At 49.1% G+C, this 23,752-nt stretch overlaps 1 protein-coding gene across 4 annotated transcripts in view; it reads right to left on the reverse strand.

Moving 5' to 3' along the window:
- The window catches only part of BOC (BOC cell adhesion associated, oncogene regulated), a 70,864-nt gene that overhangs the window by 9,480 nt on the left and 37,632 nt on the right, over positions 1 to 23,752 (reverse strand). For 3 of the 4 annotated variants that reach the window (XM_046003428.1, XM_046003426.1, XM_046003425.1), the window contains 6 exons: positions 9,856 to 10,002; positions 7,879 to 8,022; positions 6,168 to 6,461; positions 5,526 to 5,798; positions 3,876 to 4,183; positions 169 to 331 (listed from right to left, as the gene is read on the reverse strand). In XM_046003428.1, coding sequence (XP_045859384.1) covers positions 169 to 331; positions 3,876 to 4,183; positions 5,526 to 5,798; positions 6,168 to 6,461; positions 7,879 to 8,022; positions 9,856 to 10,002 — 1,329 coding nt within the window. The remainder of the gene's footprint in view (positions 1 to 168; positions 332 to 3,875; positions 4,184 to 5,525; positions 5,799 to 6,167; positions 6,462 to 7,878; positions 8,023 to 9,855; positions 10,003 to 23,752) is intronic. The other variant, XM_046003427.1, reaches the window with a different exon arrangement.

The following is a 23,752-nucleotide window of genomic DNA, read 5'->3' on the forward strand; positions in this document are numbered from 1 at the left end:
CACAGGACCTCAGCCTGGGCTCATAAACCACAGGGAAGCAACAGCTGAAAGGAAGGCAAAGTTCAAGGTGAACAGCTGGGTCAAGGTGAGCAGGACTTCCATCCTGGGCCTCGTGAGATTTGTTCAGGCCCACAAAACCCCAAGCTGGGGGCAATGTTTTCTCCTTACCAGTTCGGAAGGTGACCATGGCTGTCTGGCCTTCGCCTGCACAGTTGTAAGCTGCCATCTCCACTTCGTACAAGCTCCCAGGGTCGAGTCTGGTGAGGGTCAGGCGGTGCTGGCTGGCCGCTATGCTGGAGACGGTCCAGTTGTCGGAGGAGTTTGTGACCTGCTGGAGAAGGCAGCTGGTGTCAGACCCGGCATCTCAGCCCAGAGCTTCCGCTGGCTGAGGTTTGTGGAAAAAGCAGAATGGAGTCCAACAGGGCAGGAGGAAAAGAAGTCCAGTGGGCCGGGTTTGGGGAGGGGTAGTGCTGACGGGTCCTGCCGGCCCTGGGACTTCCCTCCTCACTGGGACAGTGAAATAGGCTCCACGATCCCTCATCTAACCATCCCATCAAAGAAAATTCTGTGCAAAGGGTCGAAAGGCCTCCTGCTGCTAAGAATTTCTCCAAAGACCTCCTCTCTGTATTTCTGAAAACCTACACATTTAACTTTTTTTCTCCTCACTCTATTTAAACCAAATAAACACAGTCCCTTCAGTTTATATTCTGGGGGGATGATTAGGAGGATAAAAGCAGCAGCACCAGCAGAAAGAGTCTCAGTTGTTGAGTGCTTACTGTGTGCTCAGCATGGAAGCAAACACTTCACAGCCCCTATGAAGAGCTTTTGTGACAAAAGCCCAAGAGACAGGTGCTAGTTTTGTTCCTGCTTCACAAATGCTAAGGCTTGGAGAGAGAAGAAATTTGCCTAGAACTACATTGCTAGTGAGCACAAAAATCATGACTTGACTACAGAGGAAACGTTCATAATCATATGTAACTCATCCTAGAAAGAAAGAGAGTCTGGGAGACAGAAAATTTTGAGTTTAAATTCTGATTGTGTCTCTAAATCCAACTGTGTAACCCTGAGCCAGTTTCCTAACCTCTCTGATCCTTACGGTTTTTATTTCTAAAAGGAGTCAAATAAAAGCTCTCGGCTTCCTCTGAAGATTAAACGAGATGACGTACCTAAAGTGGCAGGCACTGAACCTGGCACACAATAGGCTCCCGGTGAGGCCTGACCCCTTCTCCAGATTCACCCCACATCCTCCACTTGGTGGGTTGCGGCCATTTGGATCCTCCTCTTTCTGCTCCTGCCCTCACACCTTACGTTGTGTTTAATGACTGCAGATAAATTGTAACTATTATGAATTAATCTTTAATGGCTCCAAATTCCTAGCCCTTTAAAGAAAAAAATCCAGGCTTTCTCCCTGACAGGTGATGCCGAGAGGCTGCTTCATCTCCCTACCCCACCTTCCAGGACAAAAGGCTTAACTGTCAACAGTGAGGATCTCACACAGTCTGCTGGGACCTGAAGCTGTGGTTTGCTCAAGAATTAAACAGCTGGTAGGAAAAGCCCTTATCCCTAAGCAGAATATTCTGAAGTAGAACAAAACCTCCTATTCAAGGGACAGGGATGGTCTGGCCTCATTTATGTCAGACTTCCAAGATTTGTTCCAAGGGGAGAAGTTTTTACAAACTGAGAACCCTCAGTGGTACTGGAAACCCAGACACAGTAGCCTGGGCTCTGCAGATGCGGCAGGAAGTAAAACCGGCTTCACGAAAAGTGAAAATGAGCTGAGTGATTCCCAGTTTCCTGCAAGAGAAAGGGCTGTAAACACAACCCAAACACTGGTTTCTCACTTCAAAATCCTTTCTTGTGTGACGATCCATAAGACCTGCAAGTCCCTTGAGAAACGCACGACTTGCAAGACATAATTTCTCTCTTGGCTGTGTCTACTGAGCAGCCCCCAGTGCCCCACAGGCCGGAGCCTAACTGAAGCCAGACCCAGCGGGGGCGCGGTCCTCTCCAAGTCCTATACCCCTTTCTCCCTCCTTCTCCCAGTGCTGGCCTCACACTGCCACTGGGCTCGAAACAAAACTAAGAAAGAGCACGGTCATTAGTCACTGTCACACGCACATGGGGTGAATGCGGCCTTGGCCTGGCATTTCCGGATCACCACGCGTGGCCTTTGCCAGCCTGCCTCTTGGTGAAGCCGTTTCATGGCCACCTATTGGCCTGAAAAATAGGATTCTTGTTCTCATTGCTGGTTCTTGTCTCCTGGGGATCGTGAGCATTTGGCCTGCCCTGATCTCTTTGTACAGCTCTGTGATGGAGGTGTCTAGTTACAGGGGAAACAAGGATTAGGACCAGCCCTGCCCCATAACCTGGGCAGAACAATGCAGCTTTTTGTTAAAAATACATTCACGCCCTTTGCTGGCTGGCTATGAAAAGGCCCACAGGCGGTATCAGTGAGAGAATGGGCCCCCAACCCCCACCTAGGAGGCAATTTTTCCTGGTGTCTTTCCACCAAGCCAGAGTCAGTGTGTCTTTGGACTTGTCCTGAGCCGAGGTCATAGAGGGAAAGAACAGAAGATGAGAGGCTGGCGGGATCCAGAGCAGGGGAAAACCCTACTGCATAGCCAACACACCGCACTACACAGGGCTGGGTTCATTTTTTAGTTTTGGTGCGGAAGAACAGTTGATAAATACTTTTAGTATATAAGATATGGTGCCTATAATACATTATCAAATAACATTTAAAAAATCTATTTAAGAACAATAATTTTCGGGGCACCTGGGTGGCTCAGTGGGTTAAGGCCTCTGCCTTAGGCACAGGTCATGATCCCAGGGTCCTGGGATCGAGCCCCACATTGAGCTCTCTGCTCCGCAGGGAGCCTGCTTCCTCCTCTCTCTCTGCCTGCCTCTCTGCCAGGGTCCTGGGATCGAGCCCCACATGGAGCTCTGTGCTCCGCAGGGAGCCTGCTTCTCCTCTCTCTCTGCCTGCCTCTCTGCCTAGTTGTGATTTCTGTCAAATAAATAAAATATTAAAGAAAAAAAAAGAACAATAATTTTCTACTGTCCAATGGTCTTAGGAAAAGCAACACACATCTGGGATGAACTGAAATGCTCATCCAGGACATTTCTTAAAGGAAATCTTATGTCCTTCATCCCTGTGGGGTAACAGCAGGTGAGCCCATAGCCTCATCCCGTCTCACAGGACACTGTGTCCAAGAAGGTGGCCTAGCCAGCTATCCCCACACCCTGCCAGAGCCAGGAGTCCTCTCCCTGCTAGCTCCCCAAAAACTCATCTGGACAGGCCTCTGTCTGTCAAGGAGAAACAGCCGAGGTCTGAGCAACATCATGGGCTTGAGCTCTGATGCCGGCTTGTGAAAGCCGAGCCATGAGGAATCCTGAAACTGAGGGGCTATTTTAGAGCCTTCAGAGAAAACACTTGCTCACAAATATTTGTTTTCCTGGCCCTAGAGCAAGTTTGCCATGTGGAGTTCCTGCAGGGATGTGCCCAGTGGAGCTTCCTTTGGTTAAAAAAAAAAACATCAATGACAAATGACAGAGGGAAGGGGGAGGGCAGGTGATGGTGAACAGGGAGACTGTTAACTCTCGCCCAGGAGGAGAAGCTGGTGGTGGTAACTTCTGGGAAACCAGTGCACAGAGAACCTGAAGGAGCATGCATGACTTTTCCTGGGCCTCATCCCACATGCCTCAGCTCACAACTGCCTTCCTGGAGGGTGGTAGGAAAGTGCAGTGACAGAAGACAGAAGGTCAAGATCAGCAGTGGGGACTGCTGGTCCAGGCTACAGGAACTCAAGGGAGATGGCCAGCAGGCAGGAGGCCCTGCCCGGTCTGAGAGGTCTGCACAATGCCAGGCACCATACCTTGCGGTGCTTCACCACGTAGTAGAGGATCGGCGCCCGGCCGCCACCCTCGTGCCGTGGCCGCCACACCAGCTCGTACGAGTCCGTCTTGGAGGTCCGGGGTGAGCTGAGGATGATGGGCGCCTCGGCAGGAGCCACCTGCCCCTTCTCCCCGGGGCACGGTGAGGAAGCTGGCTGCTCTGAGGTCGGGGGCTTTGGGAGCCCTGGGCGCCCCCTTACCATCTGGTCAGGGCTTCCGGGTCTGGAGGGTAACATGGAAGGGGTGGCAGTGTCCAGCTTAGCATCCCACCATGGCCTCAGGGTTGTACCTGGAGGACCAAGAAGGAAAGAGAAGGGAAGGAAGGGGATGTTGGTTCCCCTGGTCGTGGGCTGAACTGTTGTCCCCAGGGAGAAGACAGAAGTGAATGAGAAAACCTGCAGGGACAGGAAGAGCCCCCAGCTCAGAGCCCGAGGTGACATCAGCCCCCTCCACACACAGCTGGGTTCTGTGGGAAGAGAGAGGGCTGCATCACTGCCCAGCCAGGAGAGATGGGCTGCCTGGTGCCCTGGGCCCAGGCTTCTTGCCATGGCCTGGGGCAGCCGGCGGGCATCTCTGCAATCTGCTTATTCTCCTGAGCCCACACACTAGCCTCACCTCAAGTGAAGGTTCTGTTTACTCCTGCGGGATGCTGCGCCCCCCTCCTTACGCCTATGCTAGGGTGGGGGACATGAGCCTTCCCTGTGGGGACTTAGCACCATGCAGCCTTTCCTTACTCCACCACGGCAGCCTGGCACGTGAAGTGGGAAGCCAACTGTAACCCCCCTCTGAGAATCCAAGAGGCCAGGAGAGCAACACCTCCTTTAGGAGGCAGCTGCAGAATCTGCTAATGTGAGTTTGCCCTTTACCCGACCTCCTGGACCACAGAAGGTTGGCATCTGATCGTGTGGATTCAGCATTGTTCGTGATCATATTTTTCTCAAATTATTTCCTTGGTGAATTTGGTCTCCTCCACGAAGAAGCTGTATCTTTGTTATGTTCCTCTGCATCCCCCACCTCCAATGTCCAGTCCAGTGCTGAGCACAGAAGGAACCACTCGGGCAGCACAGGTGCCAACTGAAATCAATCAAGCTGACAAGGACAGATCTGCTTTTCTTTACTCTAGATCAGTGGTTGCTAAACTGGATGTCATGGAACCCTAGGGACCCAAAGACTCCACAAAATAAAAAGCATTTTTAAAAATGTAACAGTAAAGGGGCACATGGGTGGCTCAGCTGGTTGAGTGTCCGACTCTTGGTTTTGGCTCAGGTCATGATCTTGGGGCCCTTGGATCAAGCCCCGAGTTGGGCTCTGGGCTCAATGAGGATCCTGCTTGGGATGCTTTCCCTCTTCCTCCCCCTCTGCCCCTCCGTTGCTCATGTGTGCTCACTCTCCCTTTCTCTCAAATGAATTAAAAAAAAAAAAAAAACCTTAAAAAAAATACAATGGTAAAATTAATCACTTTCACAAGTGAAAATGTACACTTCTGACTTTAAAGTTAATGTAAACTTGAACTTACAACTAAAAGCCACTTTTATGTATTTTATATACTTGAGTTCTAAGTTAGATTTCGGTTGAGGAAAGAGCCCTGTGAATGTACAACTGAGATCTCCAGCCTTCTGGGCTGCACTCACCTGGCCTGGCGGTCCTCAGCTGGACCACAGCATGGGCGCTCCCAACTTCATTCTCAGCCATGCACTGGTAGACGCCTTCATCCTCAGGCCCTACGCTGACCATTCGCAGGGCCCTGCGGGACAGTCGGAGGCGCTGGCTGGAGGCGAGGGGCACGGCATTCCTCAGCCACAGCACAGAGGGCGGGGGGTTCCCACGCACCTCACAGGTGAGCTTGGCACTCTGGCCCCACGGGATCACAAGCTGGGACAGCTCCATGGTGACCTCAGGGGGTTCTGCCACGAAACCAGAGCAGGGGTAAGAAAGGCTGAGACCTTCCCATCTGAGACCGGACAGGCTGGGGAGGGATCTGTAGTCAGGAATGGGTCCCTCCTTCCCCATGACTGTCGGTAGAGAGAAGGAAAGTCTCCTGTGTCTCTTCTGTCAGTCACAACAGGAAAGGGCTAGAGAGGGATGCCAGGCCTGTAGCCTAGTCCCTGGGGTCCAAACATCCCCAACTCCCTCTGTCCTCCTCCACTACTCACTGGGCATGGGATCTCTCACAAGCCCTGACCCTGTCTGAGCCTTGGGGTTGGGAGCACCTAGAAAGGCCGCACCAACCATAGTGAAGGCCAAGGAGAAGAAAGTCTGCAGGAGACACTCACCGAATACCTGGACATTATAGAGGATGACTGCCGCACCAGGCTCCCCAACCCCGTTGTCGGCCATGCAGCGGTAAGTCCCCGAGTCCTCCTCACTGGTGGCATCGATGAGAAGGTTGCTTAGCAGGAAGCGTGTCTTGTTGTAGGCGGCGACACTGGAACCATCCTTGGCCCAGGTGACCCGTGGGGGTGGGATCCCACTGGCCACACACTCCAGGATCAGACTCTGGCCCTTGGTGACTATGATGGTCTGGGCCTCTGGGGGGTAAATGATGCGAGCAGCCTCGGCAGTGGATCCTGGAGGGGCCGGGAGGTGAAGGGCAGCCTGTGGGACCCGGACTCAGTGCAGAGGACCCCCTCTGCCCCGCCTCAGGTGGCCAGGCCCCAGGAGGCAGGCCCAGATGCTGTGCACTTGGAATCAAAGAACTCTTCAGGGGCTTATGACCTACATCAAGAGAGGCCAGTTACGGTGTTCCCCTGCTCCTTGGTTCCTTTATCAAAAACAAGGCCCTCCTTCTGCAGAGAGCTGTTGTAAGAGATGAGGTAATAGACTGGAATAGCAGCCTTGACACAACATATGTATGAATAACCATGCATGTTGGCACAGAAAAAGATGAGGGGGTGGGCAGAGAGTGCAGGTGACTTTTTCTGCTTGCACTGAGCAAGTGCACCCCAAGTTGGAGGGTGAGCTAGAAGACAAGGAGCCACGGTATCCCCCACACCCCTCAGAGGTCTTGGTGCTCATCATCCCTCACCATGTGAGCACCTCACAGAGCTGAGCGGGACCTACTGTTTAAAGACAGCATTTCTGTCCTTAGCTGTACAGTGTTCCAAGTCCCCACAGCACATCAACTACCGGCTCGGCCGCTCAGCTAAGGGAGGAGTGATCCTTTGCCAGCCCTAGGGGAGAAGCGGCACTTGCCCCCCGGTGGCCCCTCCCCCCACGTTGGCCCGTGTGATTCTGCTTTAGGTGCCAAGCAGGGGCAGATCCAGGTTTTATAAGACCCGAGACTTACACAGCTTGGGGGACCCTTTAGGAACCAGAATGCCCAATTACAGAGACAAAAATCCCATGACAGAGGGGCTGCTGAAGTTTGAGTTCATTAGCTACACAGTACATCTGCCTTTGGTGTTGCCTCTCAAACCAGACTCCACAGAAGACGTCCCTCTGCTGAATCAGCAGGAAGCCCAGAAAAGTGCCTGCCCCCAGGAAGTGCTCGGCAAAGGCAGATGGTGTTTTCATACAGCTGGGCCTCTGCGGACTGTCACCAGAGGGAGTGATGGGCACACCTCGGGGGCGCAGGCAGCATAGGCTCCGCCTGGCCTCGCACCAGGCAGGCCCTGTGGCCTCACACAGGCACAGGCGCATCACCATCTTTCCTAGCACATGCTGTCAGCTGCTGACAACCAGGCTGTCCGGCCCCAGCAGCCACGACCCGACAGATCCCCGCTCTGGAAGTCTCATGGTGAAGAAGAGCTCCCAGTTGGCAGAAGAAAGGGACCAGCAAGCACAGCTACCCCCAGAGCTAGGCAGGGGACATGTGCCCTAGAGGGGAGAGGACACCCACTGCATCTGAGTCCTGGATGCCCCATTGGCCTGAGCCTCACAGCTCCCACCTCCACCTCAGAGAACACAGATTTTGAGCATGGCCTGTGCCCCACTCCCCGAGTCTCCAGCCCCTTCCATCAGTGAGACACCCTCCCTGCCCCTTACGGCGCACGCGGAGCCTGTCACTGGAGCCCGAGGTTTTCACTTCCTGGGTCACTGGGTTGTAGGCAGCACACTTGTACATTCCCTCATCCTCCTGGCTTGCATTCACAATCTGGAGGTTTCCCGATGGCATGATCAGGTAGTTATCTGAGAAAAGGGCAAGGTGAAGGGGACATGGGGTGAGTTGGGACTAGAATACTGCAGCCAGTAGTCTCCAGTGGGCAGGCAGGGCAAGAACCATAAGCTGTACACCTGAATCCCAATAAGCCCAAACTGATAATACTATTCATCCCTGCAAAACCTCAGATCAAGGGGGACAGGAATGCCAGGGAATAAAACTAGCCAATCAGCTGATAAACTGGCTCGTTAAGTCCCCCGAGTTAGTACTTAGGTCTATGAAAGAACATTTTATACTTTCAAGGGAGTAAGGTGGAAAAGAAACAAGATTTGGGGTCTGCCACAGCTGGGCTTAAGCTTTGGATCTGCCTGCACAGTGTGATTTTGGACAAGCTGATTAACCTCTCAAACCCTGTCTCCTCCTTTGTAAAATGGTGTAGTATGTGTCACCTCAGAGCCACTGTAAGGACTGAGGGGCCCCTGATGTACACCTGGGAGAGGAGAGGATCATTCCTGCAAGCCATGAGGAAGGAGGGAAATAAATTTAGAATTTCCCATGAGTCTCTGTCAGGGTCACGTCACCGAGCCACGGAGCCACTGCATTTCTGCAACCAGGGAGGAATGTTCTAACTCCCAAGCACCACCTTCCCCATGAATCTTCTTCTGCATCACTGGTTTGCTAGACTTTGTCTGCTTCGGGACCAGGGGTGCCATGGGGACGGGGCCCCACAGATGTGTTCTGCTTCTTTCAACAGGAGCAGATTCATGGCTTCTGGATACCTCAGCGACTGGGATGGTGTTCAGCTTCCTGGTAGGCAAAGCACGGGCCACCAGCACAGAGCCTTCTGGTGGCCTGGCCTGCCCCAGAGCATCTCCAAAATCTAGGTTCACTGAGCCTGGCACCTGCCCATCACTGGGCCACCCCAGGTATGCTCAGCTCAGTTAATGAAGAATGGGAAAAACCCAACTCCTGTGGGGTGGAAGCTGTGTATAGCCAAGCTCCTGCTAGGGACGATGGAGATTAATGCTCTATTCCTCTCAGTCTCCAGTTATCTCTGAGTGGCAGGATTAGGGGTTTTACCGTTTCAAAAATATTATTTTCTGTATTTTCTATAGTGAACATATATATTCCTTACAGGAATACAGGGACATATATTCCTTTCAAAATCAGAAAAACCTAGTGAATGGAAATATTTAAGTGTCTATAGGATATTCTAAAAGGAATACATTTTGAACTGTGGGTTCAGTTAAGCAGGGTCTACTTGGCCTTGAGTGAAGGGTCAACTATGGGAAGAAGCTGTCTTCATCTTGAGAGACATCCCCTCTCCTCCCTGGCATTCTGTGGACCACAGCTTGGCCTCTCCTAGCCCAGTTGTCCCGTACTCCGTGGCCTGAGCAGGAAGCTAGGACAGCTGAGACAGCCACATTACTAGGAAGATGGGGAGGGAAAAACCCCAAGTCCCACCAGAAAGCTTCCTCTGCTGTGTGGCAAAGACCTGCGTCTCCCACTGGGGCAACACTGGATGGCTGGGTTCGTGAGGCCGCCTTGCTCTGTGCGCCTGGTGGCAGGGAGCACACACACGAAGAACTCTGTGCTGACAGCCTTGGTCAAATGGTGACAGCTCAGTGACATCTTCCAGAGCCTCAAAGGATGAAGAAATTCCTCTCAACGGGACAGAAGACCTCCATTATGGAAACCAATCCCTTTAGGATCCTACAGGGCTAACCAGCAAGGCAGAAGACAGCTGACCAGCATGAGGACAGCCTGAGGGCATGTTGATAGGCACTGGGGAAGCAGTAACCAGAGGTGGTCAGATTCCCCACCCCCAGCCTCCGCCTCAGGGCTCCTCCTTGCTCACTTACCTCTCGATGCCTCCAGCCACTCCTGCTTGACGCTGTACCGAACCTGGGCTTTCGGGTGGCTCTCAGGAAGGTGGCAGGCAATGACTGCTGTGTTCCCCTCATCCACTTCAATCACGTGCTGCACGTCCAACTTGAAGTCCTGGAGGTCTGTGGAGAGAAGGGAAGGTGCCAACTGGGCCTCGATGGAGGAGAGAGACAAAGCACTGTTTCAGGGTGGGCGGATGCTTTGGTGTCTTCAGTCACAATAAGCAACTATAGGAGCCTCACCCCTGGGGGCTCTCCAGGAGTGTCCCAGTCCTTCCTCTAGCCTTCTGTTGTCTCTAAGAGTTTACAGAATGGAATGTTTGGCCTCCATCACTGCATGAGAGTTCAACTTGGTATATACACATAAGCTGGAGAGTGGGGACATGGGTGGAGAATTCCATCAGGAGATGCCCATGACACAGACTGGCCTCTTCTCTTACTCTAAGACATGGTGGCAAGTTGGCCAGGCCCATTGGCCCTACTGAACCCGGCAGGAGATGGGTCAATGATCAAGGCCTAAATGCCCAGGCACAGCTCAGCCAATGGAGACTGAAGGGAATGATGGAAGAATCTCTTCTTTTCAGTGCAGTCAAGTTCCTGATTCTTCTTTGACATCCTTGGTAAAAGTGACAGACCCAAGATGCCACTCAATTGCTAACCACAGTTGTAACGGAAGGCTGGGCTATCCAGGAGCTGTACTGTCAGTCATGGCTAATCCTTTCTTGGGGCTGGGGGTAGGGGATCTGGGGATGGTCTGAGGGCTTTCTAAGGCAAAGAAGGGTCTCTGTGGTGTAGCTAACAGTAGTGGACTCTGGGAGGGCTGAGAGTCCTAACACTAGGCTGTGGTGTCTGACTGTAGAGTGGCCATCTCTTCCAACTTGGTTTGGTGGCAAGACTGGGATCTAAGCTGGTAGAGGATGGCGATTCATCTGTTTTCCCAAATAATCCAACAGTTCAAACAACAAAACTCTCATTGTATGAGCCAAATCACGGACATCGCTGAACAAAATGGGACACCTGTGCAAAAAAAGTCCCGAACCTGTTCTTCAGGACTGTGGTTGAATTCAAGAGAAGAAATAAAATGAAACAGGGATAAAATAAGAAAGATGAGAATTTTTACCCAGATGCTCCCTTATAAAGGTATTTAGAAAGTCCTCGAGGCGCCCTCTCTGAACACTGACCACACCACACTCTGCTCAGCTCCTGAGAACGGATGCCATCAGAGCTTCTACTGCAATTCCGCTGCAAGACTCCACCTGCCTGTGTCGTTTCCCGGGACACCCAGAGAGGGAAAGAAGGTGACAGGAGCAGGCAGGAGTCAGGTTTCTCACAGAAGAGAAGAGGTGATTACCAAAAACAAATGGCCCAGGGATCGAGGCATACAGTGAGGTCAGAAGGTTTCCTACTTGATGGAACTTTCCAGCTTTTAGACAAACCATGCCAGGATAGGAAAGTCCTTTTGTTTCTTTGAAAGGATCACTGTCCCTCTGATTACAGTATTTGAGTGTACTTATTAGGGGCAGGCACCGAGTCTTGTTTGTATATGTGTCCTCTGAGCCTAATCCAGGGCCTGGCCTAAGCAGATGCTTAGTCAATGCTGAATGACAAAATGAAGGACTATCTTGGAAGCTGGGACACTCAAATCAGGTACAAGATGCCCCTTTATGTTGCCTATGAACTCAAATTTCCTAGTTGTGTTTCATCTACACGGCAAGCTCAAGGACAGAGGTCTAGCACAACATATTTTCTATGAAACTTTTATCTAAGTATGGTTATTATGAAAATCAACTGCTGCTTGAGAGGTTACCTCTGGAGTCACAGAGAGATGTGAATTAGCTCTGATGAAGGTATAGTAGGAAATACATGCTGTTCACGAGTGGCATGGCAAAAACAGACTGCCCCATTCATTTCTATCTCCCTCTTTTACTTTCCGAGCTGGACAAGTGATACATAGGGGCCCAGGGGAGATCTCCCTTATGGATTCCTTCCTTTGGGTGGGTATAGAGCCTTCCGGGCTTTTAAAGAGTTATCTCGTCATTGTTTAACTTTGTACGGGGGATCATGTGACTCCAGCTGAATTGTGAATTCCCAGGGGGCAGCCTATTAATGTTACACTCTACTCCCCAACCCCAAGGCCCACTGCACAGTATTCAGGACACAGCATTTGCTCTGTAAATCTCTGCCGAATGAATGCACAACTGGGAATTTTGAGCCCAAGGCCAGCTTCCTGGGAGTGCACTCTGTGCAGCTGCATGCGGTTCCACGCGTGGAAGGGGCCGGCGCTCACCTCAGTGCTCTGCTATCAGCCTCTTCAAATCCTTCACATCTGAGCAAAAGACTCCATATTTTCATTAGACTCCCCAAATTACCGCATCTGGTCCCGGCTGTGCTTCTCAGCCAAGACAGCTGATGTGTTTCTCCTCAGAGAGGAAGGAGATACGGACTACGGGAGAGGCTGGACGGCCTGCGCAGTGTGTTCTGGCTAAATATTGCAAACTGCCTTTCAAAAGCAATGCACTTAAACAATGCAAAGGCCTTATTTCTCCTCTGCTCAATGTGTGCCGTACCTGACAAGTCAGGAGGCTCCCCACAAAGCGAGCTGTGAGTGATTGTCCTCTCAGGCGCATCTGGAAAATTCCTGTCACCAAGAAGCACTCTCATCCACGGTCCTGTAAATCTAAAACTACTCCGCCAAGATTTTCTGAGTTTGGTGTTTTGTTTTTTTTCCCCTCCTCTGCTTTATTTCAGTCCAAGGAAATTTGCCTCAAGCAGAAATATACTTAAACCTAACAGATTGTTTAACAAGAAAGAAAGGAGTTTGGCACCAGAATGCCATCTCCATGTTAATGGCCCAGGCTCTTGCCCCATTGTAATTGAGAGCTTACCCAGGCACAAGGCACACACTCCTCCATGCACCCACCTCACCGAACCACCACCACAAAACACAGCCGCCCCTCCTGGCTCCTTCTGCATCCTCTGACAACTGCTAAGTTGGAGACAGAAAGCTGTGCAGTGGGAGAGGCACAAAGTTGGGCACCAGTCAACCATGTGGCTAGACAGCCCCTCTGTTCTGATGCCAACATGTGCACAACAGCCCATGTGGGCAGGACCGAGGACACCCCAGCTGGGCATCCTCCTGGCAGGCCTGCCTTCCTGGCTTCAAAACAAATAAGCAGTACTTGGGTCCTTGGCCCTGTCCCCTCCCTGCTCCTCCTGAGCTTCAGCCTTAGCTGTTTCTTCACTGGAAAAACACATCCAGTTTGGCTGCTGGAGCAGAAGTGGAGTCTCACTAAGGATCAAAGGCAGAGGAATAAAGTGATGATGGATCTGAAAATCAGAGCACCCCCCCTCTAGTGTTTTTAGGCAGGAAGGAGACTGGGGAGGAGGTGGGCTCGAGACGTGTGATCAGTAATGGCCTAATCAGCCACCAGATGAAGCAGATGCAGAGACCTAGCTGGCTGCCAGTGAAGGAAACCAGCCTGTTCCCAGGCCCCTTTGTCCACAAAGCCAGGTTCCTGACCAGTCCCTAGGCTGCTCTGGGCTCCACACCGGCCTAGAGGGCAGGCCCTTCAATTCCAAATGGGGTTAACAGGCCGCCCTGCAGAATGATGGATAGGGTTTCAGGGGGAAGTGGTTTGACAGGACACCTGCCCTTGCCTGTGGGCTGGTATGTTTGAGAAGTCCATTAGAGGAATGTTTTTGCAGCTTTAATCCTCTTACCTTCCCCCAGAGCCCTCTTGTGCATCCTATCTGTGTATTCTTTCGGCTATTTTATTAACATGTCTGCACTAATCAAGTGTTAATAGGCCCACTCTCGTTTCTCAGCTCTCAACAGGCCAGACACCCTGGGCTTTGGGGCCATCTCCCGGTTTAGAGGGTCTCTGTTTGCTTTCTAACAAAGTCCAAATAGTTTGGGCTGCATACACAACCCTGCCCAGTTCCTCCTTTCTAAGGCCTCCATTTCTTAACGGAAGATGTATCTTCTGATACGTGATTTCCACAGAGCCCTTGGATACACCGATGGCAGGGATTTGTTCAGACACAAATTGTGTGATGGGCTCCGGGATTCCCCCTCACATTTAGAGGGTACGGCAGGCACCTGCCTTCTGGGCCAAGGGAAAACGGGGAGGAAAAGAAGAACTGTGAGAAGCACGTGGGTGTGGCTGCTAGCACCAGGTCACGTGACAGACTACAACGAGGCAAGTTTAATGGCAAGCCCCTTTGAATCTCTTCTCATCTTGTAGCTCAGATCCTTCCTCTAGCTCAGCAGAGCTATGAATTAAATTACAGTATTTGGTATATGTTCAAGAATTCCCATGACACAAAACTGTCATTCTTAATTGCAGTCTCCTCCCCCTAAGTCTTCCAGAATTTACACATCCAGTTACGGGGTGCGTCGCACCACAGCAGAATGCCCCCCGGTGTAATCCAGAAGGCATTTCAAAGCATTTCCTCATTGGCCCTCCTCTCTCTGAGACCTCTCTTAGGCTGCAAGTCAAAGTTCAGTTAAGTAAGAAGTCAGGTAAGATGGTGCCGTTTGGCTGGAGGCTGCATGGCATCACCCACATCCCCATTTCCATGAACTTAACTGAACACTTAAAAAAAAAAAGGTCATCTTCTACCCATCCAGGCATTTCTTAAGTATAGTCAGTCCCGTCCCACCCTCTTGTCTGAAGACAAGCCTGTACTCATCTGCGGAGGTCTGGATGGGTTCCACCAGATTGTGGGGGCACCACATGCGGCTCCCTTGGCAATGTTGTCAGCATGGCTCAGTAGCCTCTTGGCCACTGGCAAGTTTCTGGACAGATAATTCTACTCCCGAACTCTCATGGCCTCCAGGCCTCAACCGTCCTTGTGGTGGCTTGCTACATCTATGGCTAACATCAAAAAGCACAGAAAGCCTTCACCCTAATGTAGTCCTCCTCAGTAACATGCTGACCCTGTGGCCCTTCCCTGACCCCTGATGACCCACTGGAAGATGGCAAAGGTTCAAGGGAAGTAAAATGGAAAGGTGTGTCTGGCGGAGCCCGCAGCTCACTGCTCTCCAGGATGGACTTGGAGGTGGAGTTTGAGAGGGTGATGGGTCCCAAGCATGGCCTCCCTGTATGGGCTTCACTAATGTGCACCCACAACAGTACTCTTGACCTCCAAGTTGCCTGAGGACCTATGCCTTGACAGGACCCCAAAGGTCAGTCCTCTGAAATAAAGGGCTCTACAAGTGGCAAACCATGGCCATCAGCTCAGAAGCAGATGAGGCCAGAAAGCCTGGCGCCCAGTAGGGTTGGGGTTCACTGTGGCATGGGCAGGTATTTCAGAAGCTACGCATTCTGGGTAGTGATTAAGCATTTTGCCAGTCTGTAGCCCTGTTACACAGACCACTGAAGCCAAACTGAACTGCAGCCCACAAGCCTGAGCAAAATGGGTCTACCCCGTAGTAGATACCTGGCACATATCATCCTACCAGACATCAATGACTCACTCATTCAATCAGGAGCTACAGAACCGTCTAGTTTGTCAGGCGCTGCAGAAGAGATCATGAAGACAAAAATACAGTTCCTAACCTCAGGGACGGTTACTCTGATAGAGAAGACAGGTACAAACAACACACAAGGCAGCATATGATAATTTGCAAGAGGAGTACCTGCGGGCTTAGTCCCTACCATCTCTACAACAGCATTCCAGCCTAAATCAGGTCACCTTGAGCTCTGGAGCAACCCAGAAAGGGCAGAGGGGTTGGCAGAGGCAGTTTTCATCTTCCCTCTGCAGTCCAGGAGAGTGGATAAATATGTTTGTTTTTGTTAGGAGTTTTTTCTTGCCTGTCCAATTGCACAAATAATTTTGGCTCCAAAACTCTCTCCTGAGAGCCATGGAAACATGGCATGAAATTTTTCAAACACACTTTCCAATGAAAGCAAGGCATGCTGTCTTTTATTTAAGTAAAAACAGTTTCCATGGGGGTGAAAAAAAAAAAAAGACCCTTGCAGATGCCAAATACATTAGTTGTTCCATCTTGTGTTTCTTTCTTTCCCCTTGAGTTGAGGTGGGGTCTGTACTCAGATATGAGCCGTGAGAGGAAGCTGAGGATGCAGGAGAGATGGAAGAACTAGGAGGATGAGGGCAGAAGATCAAAGCCAAGACCAGAGGTGGGCAGGAGAGGAGAAAGGGCATAAAGGGAGGACCGTGATAGGAAGAAGGGAAAATAAAAAGAACCCAGCTTGCAATGTCATTAAACGATGTGCAATAAACTGGCCTAAGGCTTCAGGAATTTCTTGGCTTAAATCATTAAAAATACTTTTTTTTTAAATAAGAGAACAAGAAATGTGATTAATCCTTGAAGACAAGGATGGAAGCCATGTCTCCATGGAGTCTGGCAGCCAGATGAACAGAGATGTCTGTAGGCCATTTCATCTATCTGACTTCAGTGCTGCGATGAGGTAGGCCTGGCTAGCAGAACTCGGGAGTTTCTTTTGGACTCGATGAAGGAATGAAATGGTTTGAAAAATACGCTTAAGAGAAGGAAAAAGAAAAAGATTTACTTGCCAGCAACCCACATCATACATATTTCTCTGATCAACCAAATATAAATTACAAACTTAGTAATGGGAAAATTAATGTGAATCCTGGTGGTCTAGGATCCTGAGAGCCGGAGTTAGATCCTGGCAGAGTCTTTGGCAGTCTGGTGGCCTGTACGGGAAGAGGGAGGGGAGAGAAAACGGAGGCCAAGACACTCAGCAGGAATGGAGAGGAGAGCCCCAGCATGTTCTTACATGCAGAACCCTGGGTGGGAGGCACAGGCACTGTCCAAAGGCCAGCGGGGCCCAAAGTGGCTCCACTTTTTCTGCCCACCTGGGCACTACCTATTCCTGGGGATACCTGGGAACTACATATTCCTACAAGCAGTGGTGGCTACTGATGCAAGCTGCCCAGCACCTCTGAGAGTGTCCCATGAAGTATCTGATAGAATGCCGAGCCTCCTCCACCGCCATCTCCCTTCGAAGTGTCCAGTTTCCTCCAAACATCTCAATTCCTTTTAAAAAGCCCGTTAGGCTCTGACAGCCATCAATTTTTCTGAATCCTCCCTGAATCTATTTGTATCTTCAGCCTGTTTATATCCTAAGTCCTTGCATCATCCTTTTTAACTTCCTTAAGCCTCTTCATAGATCAGGGTTTGGTGAAGAAAACTCTGCTTGCCTTTTGCATGCCCTTTTGACCTTCTAGAATTCAGACACATTTTATCTGGGAGTCTTCCTCTTTCTAGACATTCACTTAAGGCCTACTGTGTGCCAGGTCCTGTGGGAAGCCATGTGGTCACAGAGACGAATGGCAGCAGTCCCTGTACTCCAGGCAAATGAGAGGGCTAGAAAAGGAAACACAGGGTGTTGAGGAAGCTGGGAAGAGGAGACCCCACTCCAGATGTTGAGGGCATCGAGAAAAGACTCCCAGAGAAGATACTCAAGTCTTAAAAATGGAGAAGGAATCATTATCCCAAGGGATACAGGCACGTTCTGGGAAAGGGAATGGAAAAGACAGTGCTGCAGGCAGGTGGGGCACCATCCCCAAAACAAGGGGAATATGCAAGATGAGATGAGAAAGTGGCAGAGTTTGGTGGGTCTAGAGTGGGAGGTGAGGCTGAGAGAGGGGCTTAAGTGCCGTGCCACAGCCTGAGTCCTGTTCTGTGATCCCTAACGTCTTCACACGTTTATAGGTAAAGGAGCACAGTCACTCAACATTAAACATCATTTTCCCTCAGGAAAAAAAAATGCTGTTTTTGCCTGAGCAAATTTTTTTTCCCCTTTTGCTGACATTTTTGCTCACTATTGAGGGACTGTCTTTATCTTAGATGTGAACACTGACCCACCTGCAGGAAAGACTCACTGTTCTGTTGTTCTTGGGGTTATTACCAGGCTCCAGGAAGGGTTGAAAGTCTACGAACAAGGTCAAGGTAGAAATCCCTAAGCTTTTCCACACACAGAAAAGGGGGGGAGCCAACAGACTGATCTGCTTTCCTGACTTTTTTATTTTAAAGGAACCATCTTGCATCATGTTCCTTAGAGGGCTCCAGTGATTTCAAGTAAGCTAATTAATGCGTCCCTCACCTTCCTGAGCAAAGTCTGCTCTGGCTCATTGAATTTGTAGGTGGTACCTGCTTAACACACTATGAGGTCCTCCTTTCACTCTTAGAAGATGGACCTAAGATTTTTACTTAAGCATGTGGCTGTGTGTGCAAAGAACATACTGAGGAGAGAAGAAGGGTAGGAATTGTAAATGTGTCTTTAGTAGAAGATGCACCGTGGATCTGAGGTGGTCTTTTGGTAAACTGTGACCATCACTCAATAGAGAACTGGAACCCTGGATGTTTGGGGCAGACAGTTGCTGCCATAATGCTCTGACCTGAACTCACACTACAGGTTTGTCTGGGCACTTGCGCCAGCCAGCCCTGATGGGGTTAGTGTTGACGATTTCACCAGAATATCAGGGGAAATTTTTGTGAGGCATGAATTTCTGCCTGTATCCAGTAGAAAACAGCACTTTGGTTAATAGGACTTGGTTTAATACTATACGGTATTCTTTAGTCATTTCCTATTTAGATACTCAAGCTGCTTAGCTCCTTTTGGGTGTAAATGGTCACTAATTTTTTTGTCCAATTGGCAAAGTAAAATAAAACTTACAGAATAAGGCAGCTAAATCTCATATTGAGGCTCATTCTCCCTTTCTGACTGTGTCTACCGCCCTGTAGAGCTGACTCGATCTCCCCAGCCTGGCAGAATCACCAGCGCAGCCTCCAGCTGTGGGCTCCTTTCCCGTCCTGGGCAAGCTTGGGACGCCACCTGTGTTTCCTTTCCTTCCCCAACTCTTCTTCCTGCCACCACCCACTTGCTGCAAAGCAAAGGGCTTGCACAGGATCCCCTCAGATGCCTAAGCTAACAAAAAATGTTTTCCTAACTTGGAGCAAATGGTTCCTTCTTGTTTAGTCAAGGAGTCACTGGTTGGCTAAAGCAGATTGGCAGAGAGGAGTGGCCCTGGAGAAAACACTCTGAGGTCTCCTTTATTAATCACAGAACATACATTCCCAAAGGGAAAAGAGAAACAAACAGTGAGAAATGGGGGAGAGTTAAGGGAGAATCCAATGGGGTAGCAAGAGAGAGACAATCATCTAGTGGCTACATTCAGGCTGTGACTGAACTTACCATGGAATTACCTCACTGTGGAAATCGAGCTCCCTGTGGATGCATCTGCACGGTTCCAGAAACTGCACTGGGCTTAAATCTAAGGCACACAATGCTGAGAGCAAAATTTAGTTGCTGAAGGTCCAAGAAAGGTATGAGAGAACTCAAGAAATGAGAGAGAAAGATTGTCCCCCACACACTGTTTTAAAGGCTCAACTCCCAAATCTTCCTCCAACCCCTGAAATTGAAATGAATCACTGTCAGCCTGAGCTCCCAGGCAAATCTGTTTCTGTCTCTGTTGGGGATTGACTGGCTTTAGGGCTAACACGTTATGGCAGTCAGTCTTTTCCATTAGATTAAGAGCATCTTAATGCTCTTTAGAGCCCTTAAAGGCAAGGGTTAGGTCTTCCTGTGCTCTGCTGGAAACTCGGAACACACCCTCAACTCTCAGGACACCAATCTCCAGAACATCCAAATGCTGAACTCAGTGCTGGAGAACTGGCGCTCTGCAGTTTGCTGGTGGGACTCCCAGATCGCCAGCCTGCTGGCTCGCTCAACGAATTCTGGACTCACCAGCCTCCACAATCCTGTCAACCAGTTCTTTAAAATAAATCTATTTCTGCCTTTGTTTCCTTCTCCATATATATATATATGTATATATACATATATACATATGTATATATATATGTATGTATATATATGTATATATACATATATACATATGTATATATATATGTATGTATGTATATATGTATGTATGTATACATATGTATATATGTATATATGTATGTATGTATACATATACATATGTATACATATATACATGTATACATATATACATATATATATGTATATATATATGTATATGTATATATATATATATATATATATATATACAGGCATACCTCATTTTATTATACTTTTTTTCTTTTTTTAGTGAATTGAAGGTTTGTGGCAATCCTGCATCAAACAGGTGTATTAGTGCCATTTTCCCAACAGCATTTGCTCATTTTCTGTGTCACATTTTATTTATGCTCATAACATTTCAAATCTTTTCATCGTTATTATATTTGTTATGGTGATCTGCGATCAGCGATTACAACTAACTGCAGGCTCAGTTGATGGTTAGACTTTTTGAGCAATAAAATATTTTTTAATTAAGGTACAAACTTTTTTTAGTCATAATGCTATCACACACTTAATAGACTGCATGATAGTATAAACATAACTTTTATATGCACTAGGATACCAAAAAATTCATTTGACTCATGCTCTTGTGAGTCGTCTGGAACCAAACTCGCGACATCTCCAAGATGTGCCTATACATATAAGTGGTTCTGCTTTTCTGGAGAACTGGACTCCAACACAGATAAAGCCAGAAATATTTCAGTAAAGACATGGTCACAATGGTCCCTTATGGCTTATTCTGGTTCAGGGTCTGAGCCGAGAAGACCTCCAGGAAGTGTCTGACAGGAACCAGAGGTGGGGGGGGGGAGCTGAACAGAAAGAAACATGGTTTCGGCATGTGGGGTCCCCCTGCGCTGAGGGCCAGGGGTCACCCCGCCTGCTGGCACAAGCCAACCACTACCTGGTTAGAAGAATGAGTCATCAGGAGCATCAATGGGCAGCTCTGTGGCTACAGGGACAACACACAATGCAGTGACACCACAGCCACCCTCTAGCATAGTGAGGAGGTAGGAATCTGGGCTAGAGCTCGTATGTATATGCACTGCTGAGAAATTCATAGGAAATGGGCTAGTTCTCTCTTCCTAACGAGCCAGCCCTGTCTCTTGGCTCTGGCTAGGAGTGGAAGCTTTGCCACTGTCTGGACTTGTTCTTCTGAAGGCCGCTCCCAGAATGGGGCTGGGCAGCACAGGGCTGGATGAGGGCCCCAGGGCCTCCTGTAGGCAGCCACCAAATGGGTGAATGTATAAAGCCTAGCATTTATAAAAGGCTTCAAAATAGTACTATTTTGAACTATTTCGTAATTTGATCCTCAAAAACAAACACACACAAACAAAAAATGCATGATACTGATGCTATAATTATCACTTCGCTCATTTCAGTGTTGTGGTAACCTGAGGGATTAAGTGACTTGCCCAAAGTCATATCAGCTCCTAAGGGCAGAGTCAAAACTTAAACCCAAGGTTTTTTTTCTTTTCTTTTTTTTTTCTAAGTTTCTTTTTTATTCTCCATTATACCAGTTAGTCTCTTCTTTTTATTCATGGGTTAAGTGATGTCACCGTCTGACCTTCCTCAGATTTGGAGTCATGGAGACAGCCGCCTAAGGGGAGCTCCTTCCTTTCCTGTCAGTGGCCTCACCTTCTGACATCTGGGGCCAGAGAAAGGATAATTCAAGTGCAGGCCTGCGTCTTAGTGCTTAACGGCCTTGTGGAGGGGTTACAGATCCAGTCTCAATTAAACCAGCATTAGCTTAAGACTTCACATTAGTTTGAGGACTAAAGTTCCCAGGTACAGAATTACCACCCAGTTACCACCTGCTTTATTTCCAACAACAAATGGGACCTAGGGATGACAGGAGAATTGGGAGAATTAAAGAATTTTTAAAAAATGGAAAAAAGCTAAAAATGAAGAATTATGTAGGAGTTTATTAGAGGTAAGGATTATTAGAGGTGAGGACTAGAAAACAGCTTTCACAGCTCTGCTGAATTGTGATTACTTGCTGGGTTGGGTTGAGAACAATTCTAAGGCTGAATCAGAGTATAGAAAAAGGGAATATGGTGTCCATTGGCATTGTCTGCTGTTGGTTCAGGTGCAGAGAGTGGGAACACTGAAGCCATGTAGAGTGGTTGGCCTCCTTGTATAAAGCTTGTAAAAAAAAAAAAAGGAGAAAGGAAGAAAGGAGATCAAAGTCAAAAGTATTTTGAAAAGCAAGAATTAGATAAGGTGGTCTGAAGTGAGGCATTAGCAGCAAGAGATTTACCACAAATAAAGTTTAGGTTCAATAGGAGAAAAGTTCTGCATAAAGGAGAGTGGGATGGACGCCTCCACAGGGAGTGAAGACAGCAGTTATCCACATGGGTTTCTGTTCTACTGAAGACCAGAAGCCAATGTCCAGACAGGGGTGAAGTCCAAGCGTAACCCCAGCCCCCAGCATCTAAGTCAAAGAGGTCTGGACTAGGAAAGTTCTTGTTAGAGGCCTCCTCCATACCTCTGAATCCTCAAGCCAGGTCCAAGCCCCCACCATCGAAAGGCCCCAGTGATCTAGGAGTTCATGAAGACATAGGAGGCAGCACCTTGTTGGGTAGGCCAAACAGTGAGTGCTTTGTCTGAGGATGAACATCTGAACGCATGCAAAAGAGGCCAGAGGAAAAGGAAGCCTTAAGTGCGGAGTGTGGGCGGGTGTGTGTGTGCGCGTGTGCACCCGCGTGCCACCGCCCAGCCTTGCCTCTAAATGCAGACCATGCCTTGGTAATCCCTTCACCACTCAGCCTCCCTCCATCAGCCAACCAGCAAAACACAGCCCCCATTCTGCTCAGGAATGTGCTTTCAGAAACTTAATCTAACTGCTGAGTCTGGGCCAAATCCCCCATGGCATTAGCCCAAAGACAGCACCCCATTCTGCCGCTGCTTCCGCCTTCCCCCTGCCTCCTCCGGGCTGGGCAGGCTGCAGTTTCACTCCGCAGCCACGGCTCCTCAGAGCCTGCTCTCATTTCCAGCACTTCTCCGTCCCTCCAGTCAGCTCCAAACATTTCACTTCTGATTCATGTCTCCACGACAAGCCAACAGTTCTTGGCTTTCAAGCAAGATTCACTGGGCTTCCGCACAACCCACTTCTTCTCTCCCTGGGCCTTCTGGGACGCAACCAAACCCTCCCCTTTGTCCTCACTGTCAACTGCAGACCCCTTTAAGTGCCACAGAAAGAAGTGGCCAGGAATGTTTTTAAAAATAAAGGTGAAAAATGGTTTCTCCTCATACAGATACACCTTGAAGTAGAAGGAGGGCTCCAACATAAATCTTGTACTAACTATCCCTTCCTCCAAATAAAATGTTCAGCCTGGCTCCTAATGAGGCCAAATGAATGGTTATGGAGTTTCCTGAGCCTTCACAGACGCGTGCTGACCATCTGCAGACGAGCAACACTATCCTTTAAAGGCACGAATACTACTAAAAGGCACATCTTACTTGTAATAATGAACCACTGGAAGTGACCTAATGGCCCACAATCAGTACATATGGTAGATCCACTCAGGGCATGTTCGAGGGCCATTGGTAACTCTGATCCTGCTCTGCTGCAGGTAGGCTGGGGTAGGGGGCCAGACAACTAGGTAAGGGGAAGGGGGAACCCACTAGAGAGATGGTTACCTGGGGTGGACATAAGAAAAATGCAACGGTTGTTGACTTATTAGTGCACTTTGTGTACTTTACTGGATGCATTTATACTCAACAGAAAAAGAAAAGTAAATATAGTCATATGGCTAAGGGAAGGTACTTACCACACAATGCTGAGGGGGAGAGAATATGGACAGAAGCTGTATATTCAGTAGGTTGCTATGACAGTGTGAAAGTATGGGCATGCCCTCATGCTCAGAGACATGAGTCAGAGAAAGACAGGTACCCCATGATTTCACTTACAGGTAGAATCTAAAAGACAAAACAAACTAAACCCAGACTCACGGACACAGAATAGAGTTCTGGTTGCCAGAGAGGAAGGGTGGCGTGGGGGGGAAATTCGTGAAGGAGAT

The sequence above is a fragment of the Meles meles genome, chromosome 4 (assembly GCF_922984935.1).
Source record: "Meles meles chromosome 4, mMelMel3.1 paternal haplotype, whole genome shotgun sequence".
Classification (NCBI taxonomy): domain Eukaryota; kingdom Metazoa; phylum Chordata; class Mammalia; order Carnivora; family Mustelidae; genus Meles; species Meles meles.